The sequence below is a fragment of the Tachysurus vachellii genome, chromosome 20 (assembly GCF_030014155.1).
Source record: "Tachysurus vachellii isolate PV-2020 chromosome 20, HZAU_Pvac_v1, whole genome shotgun sequence".
Lineage (NCBI taxonomy): Eukaryota > Metazoa > Chordata > Actinopteri > Siluriformes > Bagridae > Tachysurus > Tachysurus vachellii.
The window spans coordinates 20,333,478-20,351,430 of NC_083479.1; the positions used below are offsets into that span (position 1 = coordinate 20,333,478).

General features: G+C 37.7%; 1 protein-coding gene across 1 annotated transcript in view; it reads left to right on the top strand.

Moving 5' to 3' along the window:
- lrrtm4l1 (leucine rich repeat transmembrane neuronal 4 like 1) overlaps positions 1-17,953 on the top strand; it is a 54,786-nt gene that overhangs the window by 12,624 nt on the left and 24,209 nt on the right. Inside the window, exon 2 of the mRNA XM_060896038.1 lies at positions 9,333-10,963. Within this exon, the coding sequence (XP_060752021.1) occupies positions 9,333-10,963 (1,631 nt within the window). The remainder of the gene's footprint in view (positions 1-9,332; positions 10,964-17,953) is intronic.

The following is a 17,953-nucleotide window of genomic DNA, read 5'->3' on the forward strand; positions in this document are numbered from 1 at the left end:
GCTGTGAGCTGTTCTTATAGATTTTTAGTGCTGGAACACAGAACTCACCATTATCTTCCTCTCCGTCTTCCTGAACATGATGGACCGCGGCTCCGCCCACATTGTTTACTGCTGGTGTGAGTTCCGTCAAACTCGTCGAACTTTACCAGAGTGGTTTTTACACATTATCGATCTGCAAAAGAAACACTTGCCAGAAACTAAAATGCGTTGCATAAGTTTTCGCCCCCTATTCACCTAAGTGACGTGACGTGACGTGACATACAGCTAAGTACGGTGACACATACTCAGATTTTGTTCTCTGCATTTTACCCATCCAAAGTGCACACACACACACACCGTGAACACTCACCCTCAGAGCAGTGGGCAGCCATTTATGCTGCGGCGCCCGGGGAGCAGTTTGGGGGGTTCGGTGCCTTGCTCAAGGGCACCTCAGTCGTGGTATTGCCGGCCCGAGGCTCGAACCCACAACCTTAGGGTTAGGAGTCAGACTCTCTAACCATTAGGCCACAACTTCCCGTAACCAAACCTGACCTGTCCCCTATTTTATGTTTATGGGGTTTCAGCCAGGAACTGAAATGGACTTAAACATCAGGAACGGACCACAATGTGATGATGGGAAGTGATGAGGCCACTAAAACAAAAGTGCAAAATTATTCACATTTACAGCATTTAGCAGACACCCTTATCCAGAGTGACTTACAACTGAGCAACTGAGGGTTAAGGGCCTTGCTCAGGGGCCCAGCAGTGGCAGCTTGGTGGACCTGGGGTTCGAACCCATGACCTTCCAATCAGTAGCGCAACACCTTAACCACTGAGCTACCACATCCCATTTACAAACCTGAAACTTACATTTTAGAATTGCATAAATCCGAAAAGTCCAAACCATGGACACTTCACAATGCTGATGAGATGTCGAGATGGAGACTCCAGATGGAGATGGAAAAACAATCTAGAGAAATCATCCTGAGAGCACCAAACCCACTGTGATATACGGTGGTGACGCATCATATTAAAATGACTGTCAGCGTATATCGGGGTCATAACGAAAGACTCACTACTGCAGTGAAGAACCTGCTCAAGTCAGCACCGTTATTGGATGTACATCTAACATGGACGTGAGTGTCATCCTGCTGACCGACAAGAGCGAGAACACGGCGTGCGACAAAATGAGGGATTTATGCTAAAAGCATAGTTTTTATGACGGAATGGAGCAGATAAAATAAATGTAGTGTATTAAATATTTAAAGCAAGCTGAGGTCAGAGGCTAAAGTGGAGATCGTTTAGGTTTTAGAGGAAACGGGAAGGACGGCTTAATTAGAGGTGCAGCAAAGTTCAATTAGGAGAGCACTTAGAGAGAACGTGGATAAATACGGCCGTATTTTAATTATTCAAAATTTCTCTCACCCGACCATATAAAAGCCTCAGCTTGTCTGCATGCAGAGTTTTTGTCTAGCACAAGAAGACATGATGGAAAAAGAGCCTCTCGGTGCAAAGAAAAAAAAGCTATTAGGGATTATTTGACTGTTTAAAAAGGGGGAAGTGAGCGAGCTGTCTGGCTTTGGCGAGTGCAAAGAGCCACTTTTCATTCTGGAAATTGTTCCAACGCATGCGGAGCTTTTGTACCGAGGAAGCTTGGCACTGGCTTCAGTGACTGTGACTACACATGAAACACCAACAGCCACCATCAAAGGATCGCCGTGTCCGATCGAGTTAGATCAGCTCAGAACCACGTCGAAATAAACGTAAAATTAGCGTCACGTTCGTCTCTTGTCGCTCACATTGTTTCATTGTGTTATAATTATTAAAGCCCGATTGCTCCATCGGTTGCATTAATGAACACTGACTGGTCTGTTTGGTCAGAAAATGTTGATTCATTTCCTTATCATCTCTATAATAACAGCCTGTTGTACTACAGGCGCTCCACGTAACCAGGTTCAGGGCTTTTTACACCTGGCTCACAAAAATCTCCCGATGCATGATGGGAACTGTGTTATGTAGTGTGTTACTTTAGTTAGCTTATGTTGTGCAACATGACTCACAGGTTAATGTGTCGCATAGATCAAAAGAGATGAAGAATTCTTTGTATGTGGATTTTTTTAAGGATCTCTTCATTTTAAAATGACGTCTCTTTAATGAAACAGGTGAATGTTGTCCAGATAAAAGCATCTGTTTGAACTGATCAATTATAGCAGCTGCAGCAGTGGGGTAGTAATGGCTCAAGTGGTTAAGGCATTGGGTTATTGTTTGGAGGATCAGGGTTCAAGCCCCGGTACTCTTACTCATGTACCCCGGGTGCTGGTTCAGAGCTAGTCCTGGTGCTGGTTCAATGTTGGCATCACAGAGCCGAGTCTGACGTCACTGTATACGTGTCACGTTACACAGCAACGTTAGCGCAGCAGCGACAAACACAAACACATCAACAATGGTGGATGTTGCTTTACTGTTAATGCTCATGGCTTTGTGAACCTACATTAACACCCAAACGCGGCGAATCCAACGTGTACGTGCAGCTCCATGTAATCTGTATAAACGGAGGTTGTAATGGAGAAAGTACATAACGTTATTTTATCATTAACACAGAAAAAAGTTAGCCTTAGCATGTAGCTACCTACTATCATGTGTGCTGATAACGTATCATATTGCGGTAAAGTAAAAGTGTATTAAACATTAGTATACTTAAGGTACATTATCACATGCGCTAACAGTAGCCCCACCCTTAGCCCCGCCCCCAGCCCCTGACACAAGCGGTTCTTAAGTGTAGACCAGCACCGTTTTGGTGCTACTTAAGAACCACTTTTCCTGGTTCAGAGCCGGTGCTTTGGCTGTCGAAAAAGAAAGGACTGGTTCTAAATTAGGCTCCGAACCAGCACTCAAACTGCCTCGGTGGAAAAGGGGCAAAGGCTGAACCCAACCTCCAAAGATGGGTTATGCAAAGAAAGAATTTCACTGTGCTGGTGACAAAATAAAGGTTAAAAATAAAACCTCACAGACTTGCTGGTTCTCCGTGTTGAAAGACAAGCAGAACCACAGTATATAACCAGCCGCACGCTAACCAACGAGAGGACAGTTTACTCACACGTGACCTGCGGAAATACATATCAGTTTCCGTAGGTCACGTGTGAGTAAACCACCCTCCCATTGGTCAAAGTGCAGGGTTCTGGGGCAAATTGAGCTGAGGAGAAAATAAGAATTTCTAAAACCGATCGTTATAGAAGAAAGTGCAGATCTACAGGTCTGAAAAAAAATAGTTGTTATGTTGACCTTTTCTTTGACGTGACGTTTATTAAACGAGTCTCCAGTGTCAATGCATTTTAACACTTAGAAGTAAAACTTTGTTTTCCAGCATTTTCAGGCCATTTTCAGTTTATTGAGTTTGTTTAAGAACCGTAAACACACAGAGGCTGGTGACAATAAACAGATTATTAAGAAGACGATTGCTTGACGATTGGAACGTTGCACCTCAACGTAAAGCTTTTAATTACAAACATTAACCTTTATAAAATCTGATCAGACAATCTGCAGATTTGAGAAGATTTCAAACGTTTCCATGGAAACATGATTGCTATTCCTATAGTATTTAGTACATAACGGACAATCGCTGGTGATTTGAGATGAATGTGTTAGATGATTAGCAGAACCATAAGGATAGCAGCAATCACACGGAGAGGCTTTTAAGCCAAAACTTGATGACTTCACCATAATTTCTAATGCGTTCTATATGCAGTATACGTAGAGTATATGGATGACTCCTGGACCTCGCTCTTATCACGCTCAGGGTTACGGACATGTGCACCGAATCCACAGAATCCTGCTTTAATCTATATGATGATTCAGTGGTTTTTATTTTTGGACATGAGCCAACACGGAAACAAATCACCCACTTTACCCCAATCTCTTTCTGGCATGAATCGCACAGTATGAAGCAAACCGACGCGGCTATTAGCTTGATTTAATGGTTCAAAAGACACAATAGGTTGATTTATTGTCCAAGCTTAAGCCAATCACTTTTAATGAAACACAATAAAAATGGTATTTGCAGTATAATTTAATTTCAGGGCATTCATGATAATTAATTTCGGAGAGTATTAAAGTGCTTTTTAAATCACTTGGCAACCCCCCATTAGGTTTATATAGATATAATGTCTTTATATATTTAATAATGTTTACATTTAATTCATTGATTGGGTTTAGTAATTAGACAAACTGGACACGGTAACAGATGATGTTAATAAGCCGAAGAGAGAGCAGTAAGGTTTCAAAAAGTTCCTGCAGTCAACCTTGTAAAAAAAAAAAAAAAAAAAAAAAACACATTAATGGTAGTTTTCAGTGAGCGAGAGAGAAAAACACTTCAGCGGTGTTGGAGGAATCGAGCCCAAGGACTTCTTCCTGTAGAGTTTGTTGTGGTAGAAGGATGAGAAGTACAATTCCTTTGTTACAGCATTTTATTTCTGCGTTTTTATCTATCTGTATTTTACCTGACTGCGATTTTCTGCTCATTTCTCTGTAAGTGTTTATTTGCAAAGTTTCAGGATCCGCTGCTACGTTCAGTTCTTACACTTTGTCTCCGATGGGATTTCACCTAGCATGTATTATTATCGTGCTAGCTAACAGGCGAAAAGATTAGCAACAAAGCCGTCGTTACTTAGCGTTTGCTTTTTTTTATCTTAAGTGAGTACAATTATAAAAACATCTACATTTTTCTTGTGCAGATAAAAAGCGTTTGCAAGTGAAAATTATTTGTCATTTCGTTCCCGTTCCACCGACAGATGCCAAACTGACCTTCACATTTATTACCTAATGTACTAATGGAAAAGCAACATTACTGCCAATTTATTTTTGGAAACTTCCAACAGTGATGAGAATCTTGCACATCTCTCTCTTAGCGTCTCTTACCTCATCACCTGAGGTAAAAATCACTCACTCGTCGCTGACTCTTCACTAAATTGATCTTTCATTGTTCTTTCACTCGTTCCTTTTTAGTGCCTTTTTACACCCGGTCACTTCGTGTGTTTTCTCTGATCCGATAACTATCTGAATTGTTAAAACTGTTCCATTTACGTTAGGCCACATAACTGCAAATGCGTCTCGGCGAATGGGATATCGATCCGATCTTTCTACTAAAATGTGCCTAAAATGCTAATATATTTTACCTCATTTCCGGGGTCATTGAAATGGAACACGCTTTGGTGTGTGCGGTTGCTACAAAAAACAGCAATTACTGTATTTTAACTAGGGTTGCAAAATTCCGGGAATTTTCAAGGCTGGAAACTTTCCATGGGAATTAACGGGAATATATGGGAATTAACGGGAATATATGGGAATTAACGGGAATATATGGAAATAAACTGGGAATTTAAAAAAAATGCATAGTTGCCTATAACAAGGAACTTAAATGTAGTTAAAAAAAATCTTGCAGCATAATTGTGTTTAAAACAACAAGATTTAATGCAATTTAAGTTGATTTTGTACCCTGCGTTCCTCGGTCACTCGCACACAGCACACTGCTTACTGGAGGGCCATTGAGGCCAAACTCCCTGCATGTACTTACGTTCTTCTATAACATGCACAGTAACACTTTATTTTAGGGTCATTTAACTAGTTGCTTATTAGCATGAATATTAATAGAATATTGTCTATTTATTAGTACTTATTAATCACATATTAATGCCTTATTCTGCATGACCTTATACTACATTCTTAATTGTACCCAATACCTAAACTTAATAACTACCTTACTAACTCTTAATAAGCAGTAAATTAGGAGAGTTACACATACACAGATAATTTGATGACCCTCCCCCCCTCACACACACTCCCCCTGAAATAAAAAAAACCCTCCATATATCACTTAAGGGGGGTTCACCTCCGTTTTCCAGGCCTTGACTAACACAGAAGCAGAGACCTAATAAGCTTGAGAAAAAATGCTTCATTTTACATTTTGATTGGAAGGGAAAATTTTTTTTTTTAGAAGGGAAAGGGTGAGGGATGCTTTTATTTTACAGCAATTATAGGGAAATATGTTTATTACAATTATTAAGTTTATTACAAGCATAATGATGTTTATTATGCATGTGTTACTCAATGAAAGAATCAATTAAAGTTCTACTTACAATTAAATCAGTCAAGAGATCATTTTTAAAATTTGTATTACCTTGCATGTGTCTGCATATGACCAAACAAAATGTTTATTTATGTTTGTATTTGTATATGATATAGTTTATATATATTTCCCTATATTTCCAAATAATTCCCATAAATTCCCTTAAATTTCCATAAATTAAAGTTTCCAATTTGGAATATTCCCAAAATTCCCCAGATTAAGTTCCCGTGGAAAGTTTCCGCCCCTTTGCAACCCTAATTTTAACTGCTACATTTTAAGACCCAACCAGACACCTGGGTGAAAGATCGGAGCAGCACTGGTGGGAAAACATATTTGTCTCTGGCGCGATGCACGACTCGTGAGTCACCTGCGAGTGACGTACTTCCGTTTGGGAGGAGTATAGCGCTGACGTATGTGGCTTGAACAACCACATTCATTTACACCTGTCCAGTTTCATCTGAAATGCGTCCCAGACCACCTCCTGAAGTGGTTTGTACCATCTGATTTATATCCGTCTCCAAAACGTTTCGGAGGGCTTTTAGACCTGCTCTTTTTACCGTCGGATAGCTATCGGATCACAGAAAACGCATGAAGTGACCAGTAAAAAACCACTTAATCAGGTCATTTGAACATTTCAGTCCTCTGTCATTCGTACAGAATGCGTAAGCTCTCTTCTTTGTTTTGATGATGACGTGACACATCGTGGACAGAAACGTATTAAAAATGAGTCGATTCGCTCTAAAATCTAAAATGGAGCTCTTTAGACAACACGGCCTTTTTGCAGGGACACAGCAAGACAATGTTAGAAAATATTTCCATGTCTTTTCAGTAAAATATATTTATGTTTCATTATAGTAAAGATATCAAAGTATGTTATTGGCAGACAAACTTAATTTAGGTCGGTTCCTTATTTTCTGTCCCTTTTGGCTTTGGTTTTCCCAAATGCAGCTCTGGCAAGTTCCTCCAGGTTTTTCAGGACTGCATTATATTTATTTTGATGATTAATTAGACTTTTACTCCTCCACTAAGGAGTTCAGGTGTTTTTTACAGTCTCTGGTCTTAGACAAAGATATTTATGCTCTTTATACAACACAGTATCTTACTCGTAACATCACCTGGCCTTCTTGTTCGTGATTCATAATTCATGAAGGAGATGAAGGAGATAGATCAAGAGTTTTGCTCTCAGGAATGAATGCTGTGGTTTTACCTGCTGATGTATGCTATTAACTCTGATCTCATAGACCTTCTACTTGATTTTGAACTCTTAATATGTGTTTATCTCTGAGATGATGTCTGAGAGGGTTGTTTCAAAAACATAAACATCTTCATGAGTTTACAAGCTTGCGAAATCTGCATCGCGTATTGCCGTCCTGTCACGTACGAGTGTTTCAGTACTAAAAGTGGTGCTATAGTGTCTGGACAACGGTTCTACCTTTCTGCTCCAAGAAGGACAAACCGAAGAACCCTTTCAAACATTTTAATCATTTGGCCAAGGTTCTTATCAGAAGCTTCTTACATTAATTTCATTTTTATAAAACCCATCATTTGACGGTTAAGGACTTTGTTCAATGCCCCAGCATAGGCAAATTGGCACTAATGGGACTTGAACTCACAACCTTCTGAACAGCAGGCCAATATCTTCTGAGCTTTCTTCTGAGCAATCATTCCCACAAATAAGGTCATAGGAATTTTTATTGCCGTCCTGTCACGTATAGTGTTGATTTCGTCAGACGAGACGAGACGAAATATGTTCGTCAACAACCTTTTTTTTTCATGACTAAGACGAGACGATGACGAGACTGCACCGCTGTCCAAAAACGCTGACTAAGACTAAATTAACACGCATTATTGTTGACGAAAAAAAAGACAAGACGAAAATGTTTTGTATAAAATAAAAACTAAGATAAAATCTCTCTTCATTTTTGTCTACAATTGTCTCTGATTTTGATCAGCTGTTACGCCTTTAAAATATTCAGAACGAGTTCACTGCTTCGCACTGATTAGTGTGTGTGTAGAAACAATTCGTCCACACGCCGCTCAAAAAAATAATAATACTGAGCTCAAGTCCACCGTCTAGACTTTTTGTGTTAAATTAAAAAATGTGATGTGCAGTCAGGTTCGAGTGAAACAGATGTGAAACACTTTTTTTACTGAAATGTTTATCAGTAATAATCTCAGTAATAATGTTATTTTAAAAAAAGACTACAATTATTTTGACTAAAACTAGACTAAAATTAAAAGACTTTTAGTCGACTAAAACATGACTAACAAAAAAAGATATGTGAATGACAAAATATGACTAAAACTAACAAGGACATTTGGCACAAGACTAAGACTAAATTAAAAATAGGTGACGAAATTAACACTAGTCACGTACGAGTGTTTCAGTACTAAAAGTGGTGCTATAGTGTCTGGATAACGGTTCTATCTTTCTGCTCCAAGGACAAACCGAAGAACCCTTTCAAACATTTTAACCATTTGGCCAAGGTTCTTATCAGAAGCTTCTTACAATTATTTCATTTTTATAAAACCCATCATTTGACGGTTAAGGACTTTGTTCAATGCCCCAGCACAGGCAGATTGGCACTAATGGGACTTGAACTCACAACCTTCTGAACAGCAGGCCAATATCTTCTGAGCTTTCTTCTGAGCAATCATTCCCACAAATAACGGGATGTCAAATGTCACATTGCCCGTAAATGAGATTTCAGGGACCCTGTCAGTAGAAATCAGTATTATTTCATGAACATTATCTATCTATTTAAGCTTTAGACACTCATTACTTAAATGCACTTAATATTATTCTGGATATTTATCACAGCCAACAAACAAATTTATTCCTGAAATTTCCACCAACGGAACACTGGTTGAACAGACATTAAAAGTTATAAGAACGCAATAACGAAATAAACCTTTTGATAACGGAGGGTTAAGAAAGCGCATCATATAACTTGGACCACACTGTGAGAGCCTAATGCAAGAAGAAACTTTTCCAGACTCCTTTATAGGTTCCAGACTCCTTTATAGGTTTATAACTTTTCCAGACTCCTCCAGAAAGATTCCAGACTCCTTTATACACAGCTTATATTAATAACCTCAACCCATACCCTTTAATCTTGTGGAAGGATCTGGTATTTTCATTACTCTAAATAACCTCTTGCAGCTCAGTTGCAATTTAAAAATCTTCTGATGTAGACTAAAATGGTGTTGTTTTGTTTTTGTTTTTTTACAGGTCTGTCGAACTGTGCCAAGAGATTAGCATGCCTCTTCTCTCTCCTTGCATCCTTTCTCCTTCTTCTCTGCTCCGGGGAGAAAACATGCCCCTACAGCTGCCGATGCGAGGGTAAAATCGTCCATTGTGACTCGGCATCTTTCATCGACGTCCCTGAGAACATTTCAGTAACTTGCCAGGGTTTGTCTCTGCGAAACAATGACTTGCACACAATGCTCCCTTACCAGTTTGCCCACTTGAACCAGCTCCTCTGGATCTACCTGGACCACAATCAGATCTCATTTGTAGACAGCCGTGCTTTCCAGGGCGTACGACGGCTAAAGGAGTTGGTCTTGAGCACCAACAGGATCTCACAGCTACACAATGCTACCTTCCACGGCGTGCCAAATCTGCGCAGCCTGGACCTGTCCTATAATAAGCTCCAGGAATTGCAGCCAGGTCAGTTCCATGGCCTTCGAAAGCTACAAAATCTGCATCTACGCTCCAACGGGCTCACGACAATTCCTGTTCGGGCTTTTATAGAGTGTAGAAGCTTGGAGTTTTTGGATCTGGGGTACAATCGACTCCGTGTGCTCACACGTACCACATTCTTGGGTTTATCTCGGCTGATGGAACTGCACCTGGAGCACAATCAGTTCTCTCGTATCAACTTCTTTCTTTTTCCACGCCTTGCAAACCTCCGTGGGTTGTATCTCCAGTGGAATCGTATCCGAGCAGTGAACCAAGGCTTCCCCTGGATGTGGAATACCCTACAGAAGCTGGATCTGTCTGGCAATGAGATTCAGAGTCTGGATCCTGTGGTGTTCCAATGCTTGCCAAATCTTCAGGTTCTTAACTTGGAGTCTAACAAGCTTGCTAATGTGTCCCATGAGACGGTGGCATCCTGGATTTCCCTCGCAACAATTAGCCTTGCTGGGAATGTTTGGGATTGTGGGCCAGGTATCTGTCCTCTTGTCGCTTGGTTAAAGAATTTCCGTGGAACTAAGGACACGAGTATCATTTGCAGCAGCCCTAAACATCTTCAAGGGGAAAAGGTCATGGAAGCAACAAAAAATTATATAGATTGTGAAGATTTTGAACTCTTCCCCCAAACACCTTTTCCTCCCCACAATTGGGAGTCAAGTATGGAAACTACCCCTGAGCCAATCTTGGCTTTGACAACTCCCGAACTACCCCTGCCTCCCGCCACCTCTGAAGCACCCATTCCACCATTGGTTGTTCAACCTCTTCCTTACCCTACGATCCCTGAAACTAACCACAGAGACACCCCTGCGGATACACCACCACCTTCCAACAGTCTGCTAGTGACGCCATCTCCAGAACAAGAGGACTTATCCTTCCATAAGTTCGTGGTTGGTGGTGTGGCACTTTTCTTTACAACATCACTCATCTTAATGGTTATATACGTGTCCTGTAGACGGTACCCTGGAGCCACAAGGCTGTTACAGCAGCGATCTGTGGTCGGACGGAAGCGACGGAAAAAGAGTCCTGAGCCAGAACAGAACCTGAGCTCCCAACTGCAGGAATATTACATGAGCTACAACCCTGCTGCTACACCAGAAGCCATGGATGTACTGGCCAACGGGACTGGCACTTGCACATGTACCATATCCGGCTCCAGGGAATGTGAGGTATGACAATGTCAAGGGCAGCCTAAAATCAAAACAAATCAAAGCAAATGAAACGACTCTGGATGACAGAGGTAAACTTCTTCATTCTGTACGCCGTCCGTACTCATTCGAGTGAGCATCAGGATAAGCACCCTTGACTCCTTTTAGTACTTTTAGTTTATTTATCGCTTGTTTCCTTTTTTTGTCTTTAAACCCGGCTTTACACTGTGAAATTTGCAGCCTGATTTTACCGCCACAGATAAAAAGTAGCTCGTCGTAAGCAAAATTTTTTGGTATTAAGTTGATGATTGCGGTCCTAGAATTCAAACAGTGAATTTCTAATGTTGTGGCCTTTTCAGAAATTTTTATTAAAATCTAAGAGTATCAGGGTAAGAGATGGGCAATATGCCAATAATATTGATATACTGATAAAAATACATTGCTAATATTTTTTAAGAAAATAATTACAAACTAATTGTAAGCCGCCGATGTTAAAATGTTTTACTTGTTAGTTTTATTTTTATGGTCAGTTGTAAACTTAAAAAGTCCAGATATGTTCATTATTGTAGACATTACAAATTAGTATGTGAATAAGTAAAACATTTTTCTTTTGTGAAGAATTTTCTTCTAAACTTAACCCATATTATATTGTAGAAATTGCACAGAAATGCCTTTGTTTTTGTTCGAGAAAAAAAACAAATTTTCACACAAATTATAATTTCATATAAAAGAGCCGAACATCTAAAATCGCACAGTGTAATCCCGGCTTACATTTAACAATCCTCCACTGTTGCATTTTGCAGCAAGACGCATTAGAATCACTGAGAATCAGGAGTCAACGGTCACTTAACCAAACTGGTTCGACTGCAGCAAAGCTTCACTCACTGTTTCTTTTGCACTTCATTATTTTATTCTGTTTGCTCGGCCCTAGCAAGAAGCTATGACATCCTGAGGCTCCGGGAAACGTTTATTTATATAGCGTTAAACTGTTATCTTACTGCAGTAAGAATTAGCATTAGCGCATGTATAGTAAAAACATTCAAATGAAAGTTTTCGATGGAAATTTAATGGTCGTACTTGATGTTAAACTGATTTGCTTCTTGGATTACTATAAAAAAACAGATGATGGATACAGATATAAGCAGATATAGATTTCTCTAGGCTCATTAGTGAAAACCTACCATGCTACCTGACTATAATTAGTTGTATTTACTGGAAAAGATGGATTTTTTTTTTTTTTTATTTCTGTTTTCTCTTTTACTTCCTTCTGTACAACACCGTCTGCCAATTTTGCAAGTTAGGAAGTAAACAAAGAGACTGCAGGACATCTGATGTGGGGTTGGTGGAGTGTTTGACTGTGTTACAGATCCACGCTACGATAATCTACTCTAAAACCATCATGGCATTAATCACCATTTACAAACACGTTATTAAACACGATTTGTTGTACAAATATTACGTTTCCTAATTGGTCTAATTTCAGTTGATTAGTTTTCTACATAAAACTATTTAGCTTCTAAAGTTAAACACTATTTACAAAAGTGTTAAAAGCTCTGATATTATCTATACTCATGTGTATATGTTAATCATCTATAAATAGCATAAAAAGCCGTCAGTGACTGGGACTATGCCCTGCTGGAGCACTAGGGGGCGTTGGCAGGTGTATTGTTGTTATCGTCATGTGATTATCTCTCGTAAAATTTCACCTGTTTCCCATTACTTATAATGTGGTTTGTTATTTATACACTTCCTCGTCTGCAGAATGTTTGTCGATGCAATGTCCACATGTTGCTATGTTTGTTGTGTGCCGTCGCACTTATGTTTTGTTTCCATGCTTTAAGTAACTTTGTTTTCGTCTTAGTTATTCTGTGTAGTTCTCTTAGTTCAAAATGTCCTCGTTTTGCTTTATATTACTTTTGTTCGTCATCTTTTCTTATGTTTTCGTCGAATAAACCATGGTTAGTTTGTACCCTGAATTTGGGTCTGTTAAATCTACACCATGCCATCACCAAAGTGACAAAAGCGATTTCCTCACACAGCTCATTTGCATGTAAATACGCCCACAAAACCGCATAAAAGACAGATAGGAGCATGAAATGAACAATCAGGGTAAAGACCGAAAAACAGAAGTGGAAATGATTTTGAATTCACGGCAAAAAAAATCTGCTAATTCTATTACTATCATTAATAATAATAACAATAATAATAATGTGATCTTCCATCAGCTGAGGTGTTTGTTTATGGTTTACGGGTATTTTTATTCGTTTGTCTTAAATTACGGGTTCAAGTTAGCTCACTTTCTTATTTTGGAGGTTTTCATTAAAAGTTCTCGATGCTACTTGTAGTCCCTGATTTAGCGAACTAGCATGTGGAGGATCGTGATCGAGACATCGAAGCTCTTCTAAAAGCAAATAAAACCTAATAAAAATAAGCAGTTTAAACTTGTCAGCTATTAAAGTGTAGTAATCCATGCAGGATTTTATGATTAGAAGCCGTTCAAGAGGAGGATCACGGTCACGAGTGTTTGTATGTGTGATCTTGCACCCACTTAGGAGCTCGATGTTAAGGGTGAGGTGTTTATAAATACCACAGATAACTTTAATACAAACCGTGTATTAAACCGTGACCAACCGTGTCTCAAGTCAAGACTCAATATGACAACATTCCAGAAAAAGAACTCAGTAATCTCAGTAATTACTATTAGATCTTTCTACTATTAGAAAGGTTCAAAACAAAAATGAGCATTTCCATGTTATAAAGCAAGTTCTAACACAAATACATGCTGCCACTGAGATTTGGGGCTTGTTTCCTGCAATAAAAAGTCATTATTTACAAGTTCTGCATTTTGAGGCATGAAATCTGTGTATTAAACAGAGCAAAGCTGAGAATGAGTGAGGAGTGAAATAAAAACATATAAATAAAGCCGGTAAATGTTTGGGACGAGTAATGAAGATGACCGGATCACGTTAATTACCTGACAGATGTGTAAACAATGTGGAACATTTTTATTTATTTATTTATTTATTACAAAAGGAAATGCATGCAATAAAAAACGGCGCCCGTTGGATTTGTTCGATTAGATTCTTTCTTTTTCGGAACGTAACCTTTACGAGGTTATTTTAACTCCTGTGAATCTAATATAAATACATATTCATTGCTAGCTTGACCGCCAAATTATCTGTGCAGCATGACTAATGCCTTCGAATATCTTTAGCACCTTATGTATCTAATCCAGGGAGATCAAGCATGCTTACAGGGAATATATTGCTTCAGATATAATTACTTCAACCATATGGACTTACATATTTAAATAAAAACGCTAGAAACGGACGGCTGATAAGGCAGAGACCGAATGGAAAAGGAAAATTCTGAAATAAAAGCTGGCTGGATAGGAAAGAAATTCAATTACCTGAGAAAATCTGCACCTTGCACCCCTTCAAATATATATATATATATATATATATATATATATATATATATATATATATATATATATATATATATATATATATATATATATGACGAATTTTATACAATTACACAGTGGTGCTGTATTTTCTCTGAGCAAAAGGAGTTTTTAATAATAGAAGAACAAGCGTCTGTTATGGTTAGGCTGATGAAAGAGCGCTGCAGCCAGACCCCGACTCACCGTTATTCATTTTTACTTTGCCGGTGGCAGACATCCCTGTGGAGGCTGGTCAGACACGGGGAGGAAGCGTGGTGGAGTCATGTAGCGCTCTGCTGGAAATATCTAGAAATAAACAGAAAAATACAAAAATACCAAAGGAAAAAAGACAGAACAGAAAGAAGGAGCCTCTGACACACTGCTCATCAACGTCCATCTGAACATTTCAGTGCTCAACGCAAAAGCATCGCACATGTAGAGAGAGATAACAAGAAGTTTAAAGGGGTGTTGTTGTTGTTGTTGTTGTTTTTGTGTTTTGTTATTTCAGATTCATCGACAGATTGTTTGTATCTTTTTCGAGTCCTTTTAGAAGGAGAAATTTGTTCGTTAGTGTTTTCTATTTTCCGTGTTGTGGTTTTTTCAAAAGCAGTTAGTGCAGAATTCATGCAAGTGAGTTGAACAACGAACAAACGAACAAACAAAACCTTTTGTATTAGTCAAGTACGCTCTCGTACGCAGACGATTTGCAGCTAAATTTCTTTCAGGACTGTCGGGGTTAGAATAAAAATCTGAATAGAATAAAGTCAGAATAAAAATAGAGTCAAAAATGTAGATAAATGAATAAAAATGAAATAAGATAAATGAAAAAAACTAAATAAATGAATAAAATAATAAAATAAAACAAAATCAATAAAATCTAATGGAATTGACTGAACAGAACAGAGGAAAAATACATTTTAAAAATCTAAACATTTTATTATCTATTTAATAAAAATTGTAACAGTTTAAAAAAAACTGGTTGGTTTTGAAGTGAAATTTCAGACAACAGAAATAAAACTATATATATATATATATATATATATATATATATATATATATATATATATAAATTAAAGAATAATTATATAATTATAATATATATATATATATATATATATATATATATATATATATATATATATATATATATATATATATATATAATTATATTTTTATTAATTGTAATATAATTATTAAATTTCATAAAAACATTTTAATTCTAAAAAAATAATTACAATAATAAAATTATGTAACTATTTTATATATAATTGACATTTAATTTAAAAGATTTTTATTATCTTTAATATAGAAGTTTACTCGACTCACTGTGCTATAAATACAGTACTATAGAAACTCTTAGAGTGTTTAGAGTGACATTTTCCTTCAACACGACTAACCTAAACTAAAAAGACTAAACGGTGTCTTTAATACAGAGGGTTAACTCGAGCTTGCATCACATCTGTATATTATGTTCATAGTACATACCAGAGATGGGGGACTCGAGTCATATGACTTGACTCGAGTCGGACTTAAGTCGCACATTTGAGACTTGAGACTTGCTTGACAAATATTAAAAAAAAGACTCGACTTGACTTTGACTTGACATTCATGACTTGAGACTTGACTCGGACTTGAGTTAAATGACTCGAAATAGCTTGTTTTTTGTTTTTGTTTTATCTTTTTTTTCTATTTTGTTTTTAAATCTGTTTTTAAACGCATGCAAGAGCGTAATCTAACCACGTGACGCAGCAGGCAAGCAGAGGGAGCGCGCGCACTAACTAATAAACCTTAACAGTCGTGACGAAACATGGAAGGCGCTACACCAAAAATTATTAAGTTCGGGTACCGGGATTTTGTGCAAGATGAGAAGAGAAGAACAGCAGAATGCGACCACATCGCTCACAATTGAATGACAAAGTTCTATCAAATGAAATTTTTTGCAAGCGCAATGTAGTGTAAATGGTCACTGTTTATGTGGAAATGTCAGCTGTTTTGCAATAGCACTTATATTTGGTCTTCAGTGTTAGGCTTTGAGTGAAAAGCGTATGGATCGTTTATGGGGATGCACATATATATAAAAAACATAAATATAAATATGCAAGCAGAGCCATATTCTTGTCTAGCATGCACACACACACACACACACACACACACACGCACACATTTAATTTAAAGGGATAGTTCACCCAAAAATAAAAAAATTCTTTTATAATTTTCTCACCCTCATGATGTTACAAACCTGTATAAATGTCTTTGTTTTGATGAACACGGAGGAACCACAGTTTATAACCAAACCGTTCATGAGCCTCATTCACTTCCATAGTATTCTTTTTTTCACTATAGAAGTGAATGGGGCTCATGAATGGTTTAGTTACAAACAGTCCTCAAAATATCTACATGTGTGTTCATCAAAACAAAGACATTTATACAGGTTTGTAACATACTGAAAAAGATAACAGAATTTTAATTTTTAGGTGAACTATCCCTTTAATATTAATAAATTACACTCACTCCGATCATCTCTCTCTCTCTCTCTCTCTCTCTCTCTCTCTATCTCTCTCTCTCTCTCTCTCTCTCTCTCTCCCCAATAGTTAATTCACTTCAAGATTTGTGGGATTCAATAATTTACCTTGCGTGATTGTTGTTATTCAGTTGTTAAAAAGGAAGGATCTAATTTAAGGATGTGTTCATGTCCCATTAAAAGGGAAAAATGCCATTTGGTTGCATAGACACCATTATACTTTTTTATATCTACTTTTCCATGGTCTTCTGCCATGTTTGAGGCATATTGAAACTTTTCATGCTTTTATGTTGGCCTTATTTCAGTTACATTTACAACTTATTCTTTGTAGTTTTGATTTTTATTCATTTTTAGATTTTTATTGTATTTACAACTCACCTGTATGTGGACACCTTTTAAAAATAAATGCATATAATCATTTTTGTTGCAAATAAAACTCTCATAGTCCATAAATACTGCAGATTTAACTTTGTTTAATATCTACATTTAGTTAAATCATCAAACATCTGTATGACTTGCCAGTGACTTGCTTGACTCAAGCTACGACTTGACTTGACTTGCTTGACATAAAGCAGTGACTTGACTTGACTTGATTCTCACAAAAAATGACTCGGACTTGCTTGAGACTTGAAGGTTAAGACTTGAGACTTACTTGTGACTTACTCCCACCTCTGGTACATACATATCTGTAAATTACTGTTTATAAGAATAGCCATATATTTTGTTACAGCACATATCCTTCTGTAAATTTCAGTAAATCTGTATATTATGTTCACAGTACACACACACATGTAAATTACTTCCATATCACCACTTTATTTAACTTATTTAACTCATGTAAACACTGTATATCCTGCACTTGCAACTATTGCACTCTGGTTAGACCTAAACTGCATTTCGTTGCCTTGTACTTGTACATGTGTAATGACAATAAAGAGGAATCTAATCTAATCTAATCTAATCTAATCTAATCACTTCACAGTACCTCGAGGATTTAGCCATTTTTGGGGCGCGGGAATTCTGAACTCTTAAATTGCGTTTTTTA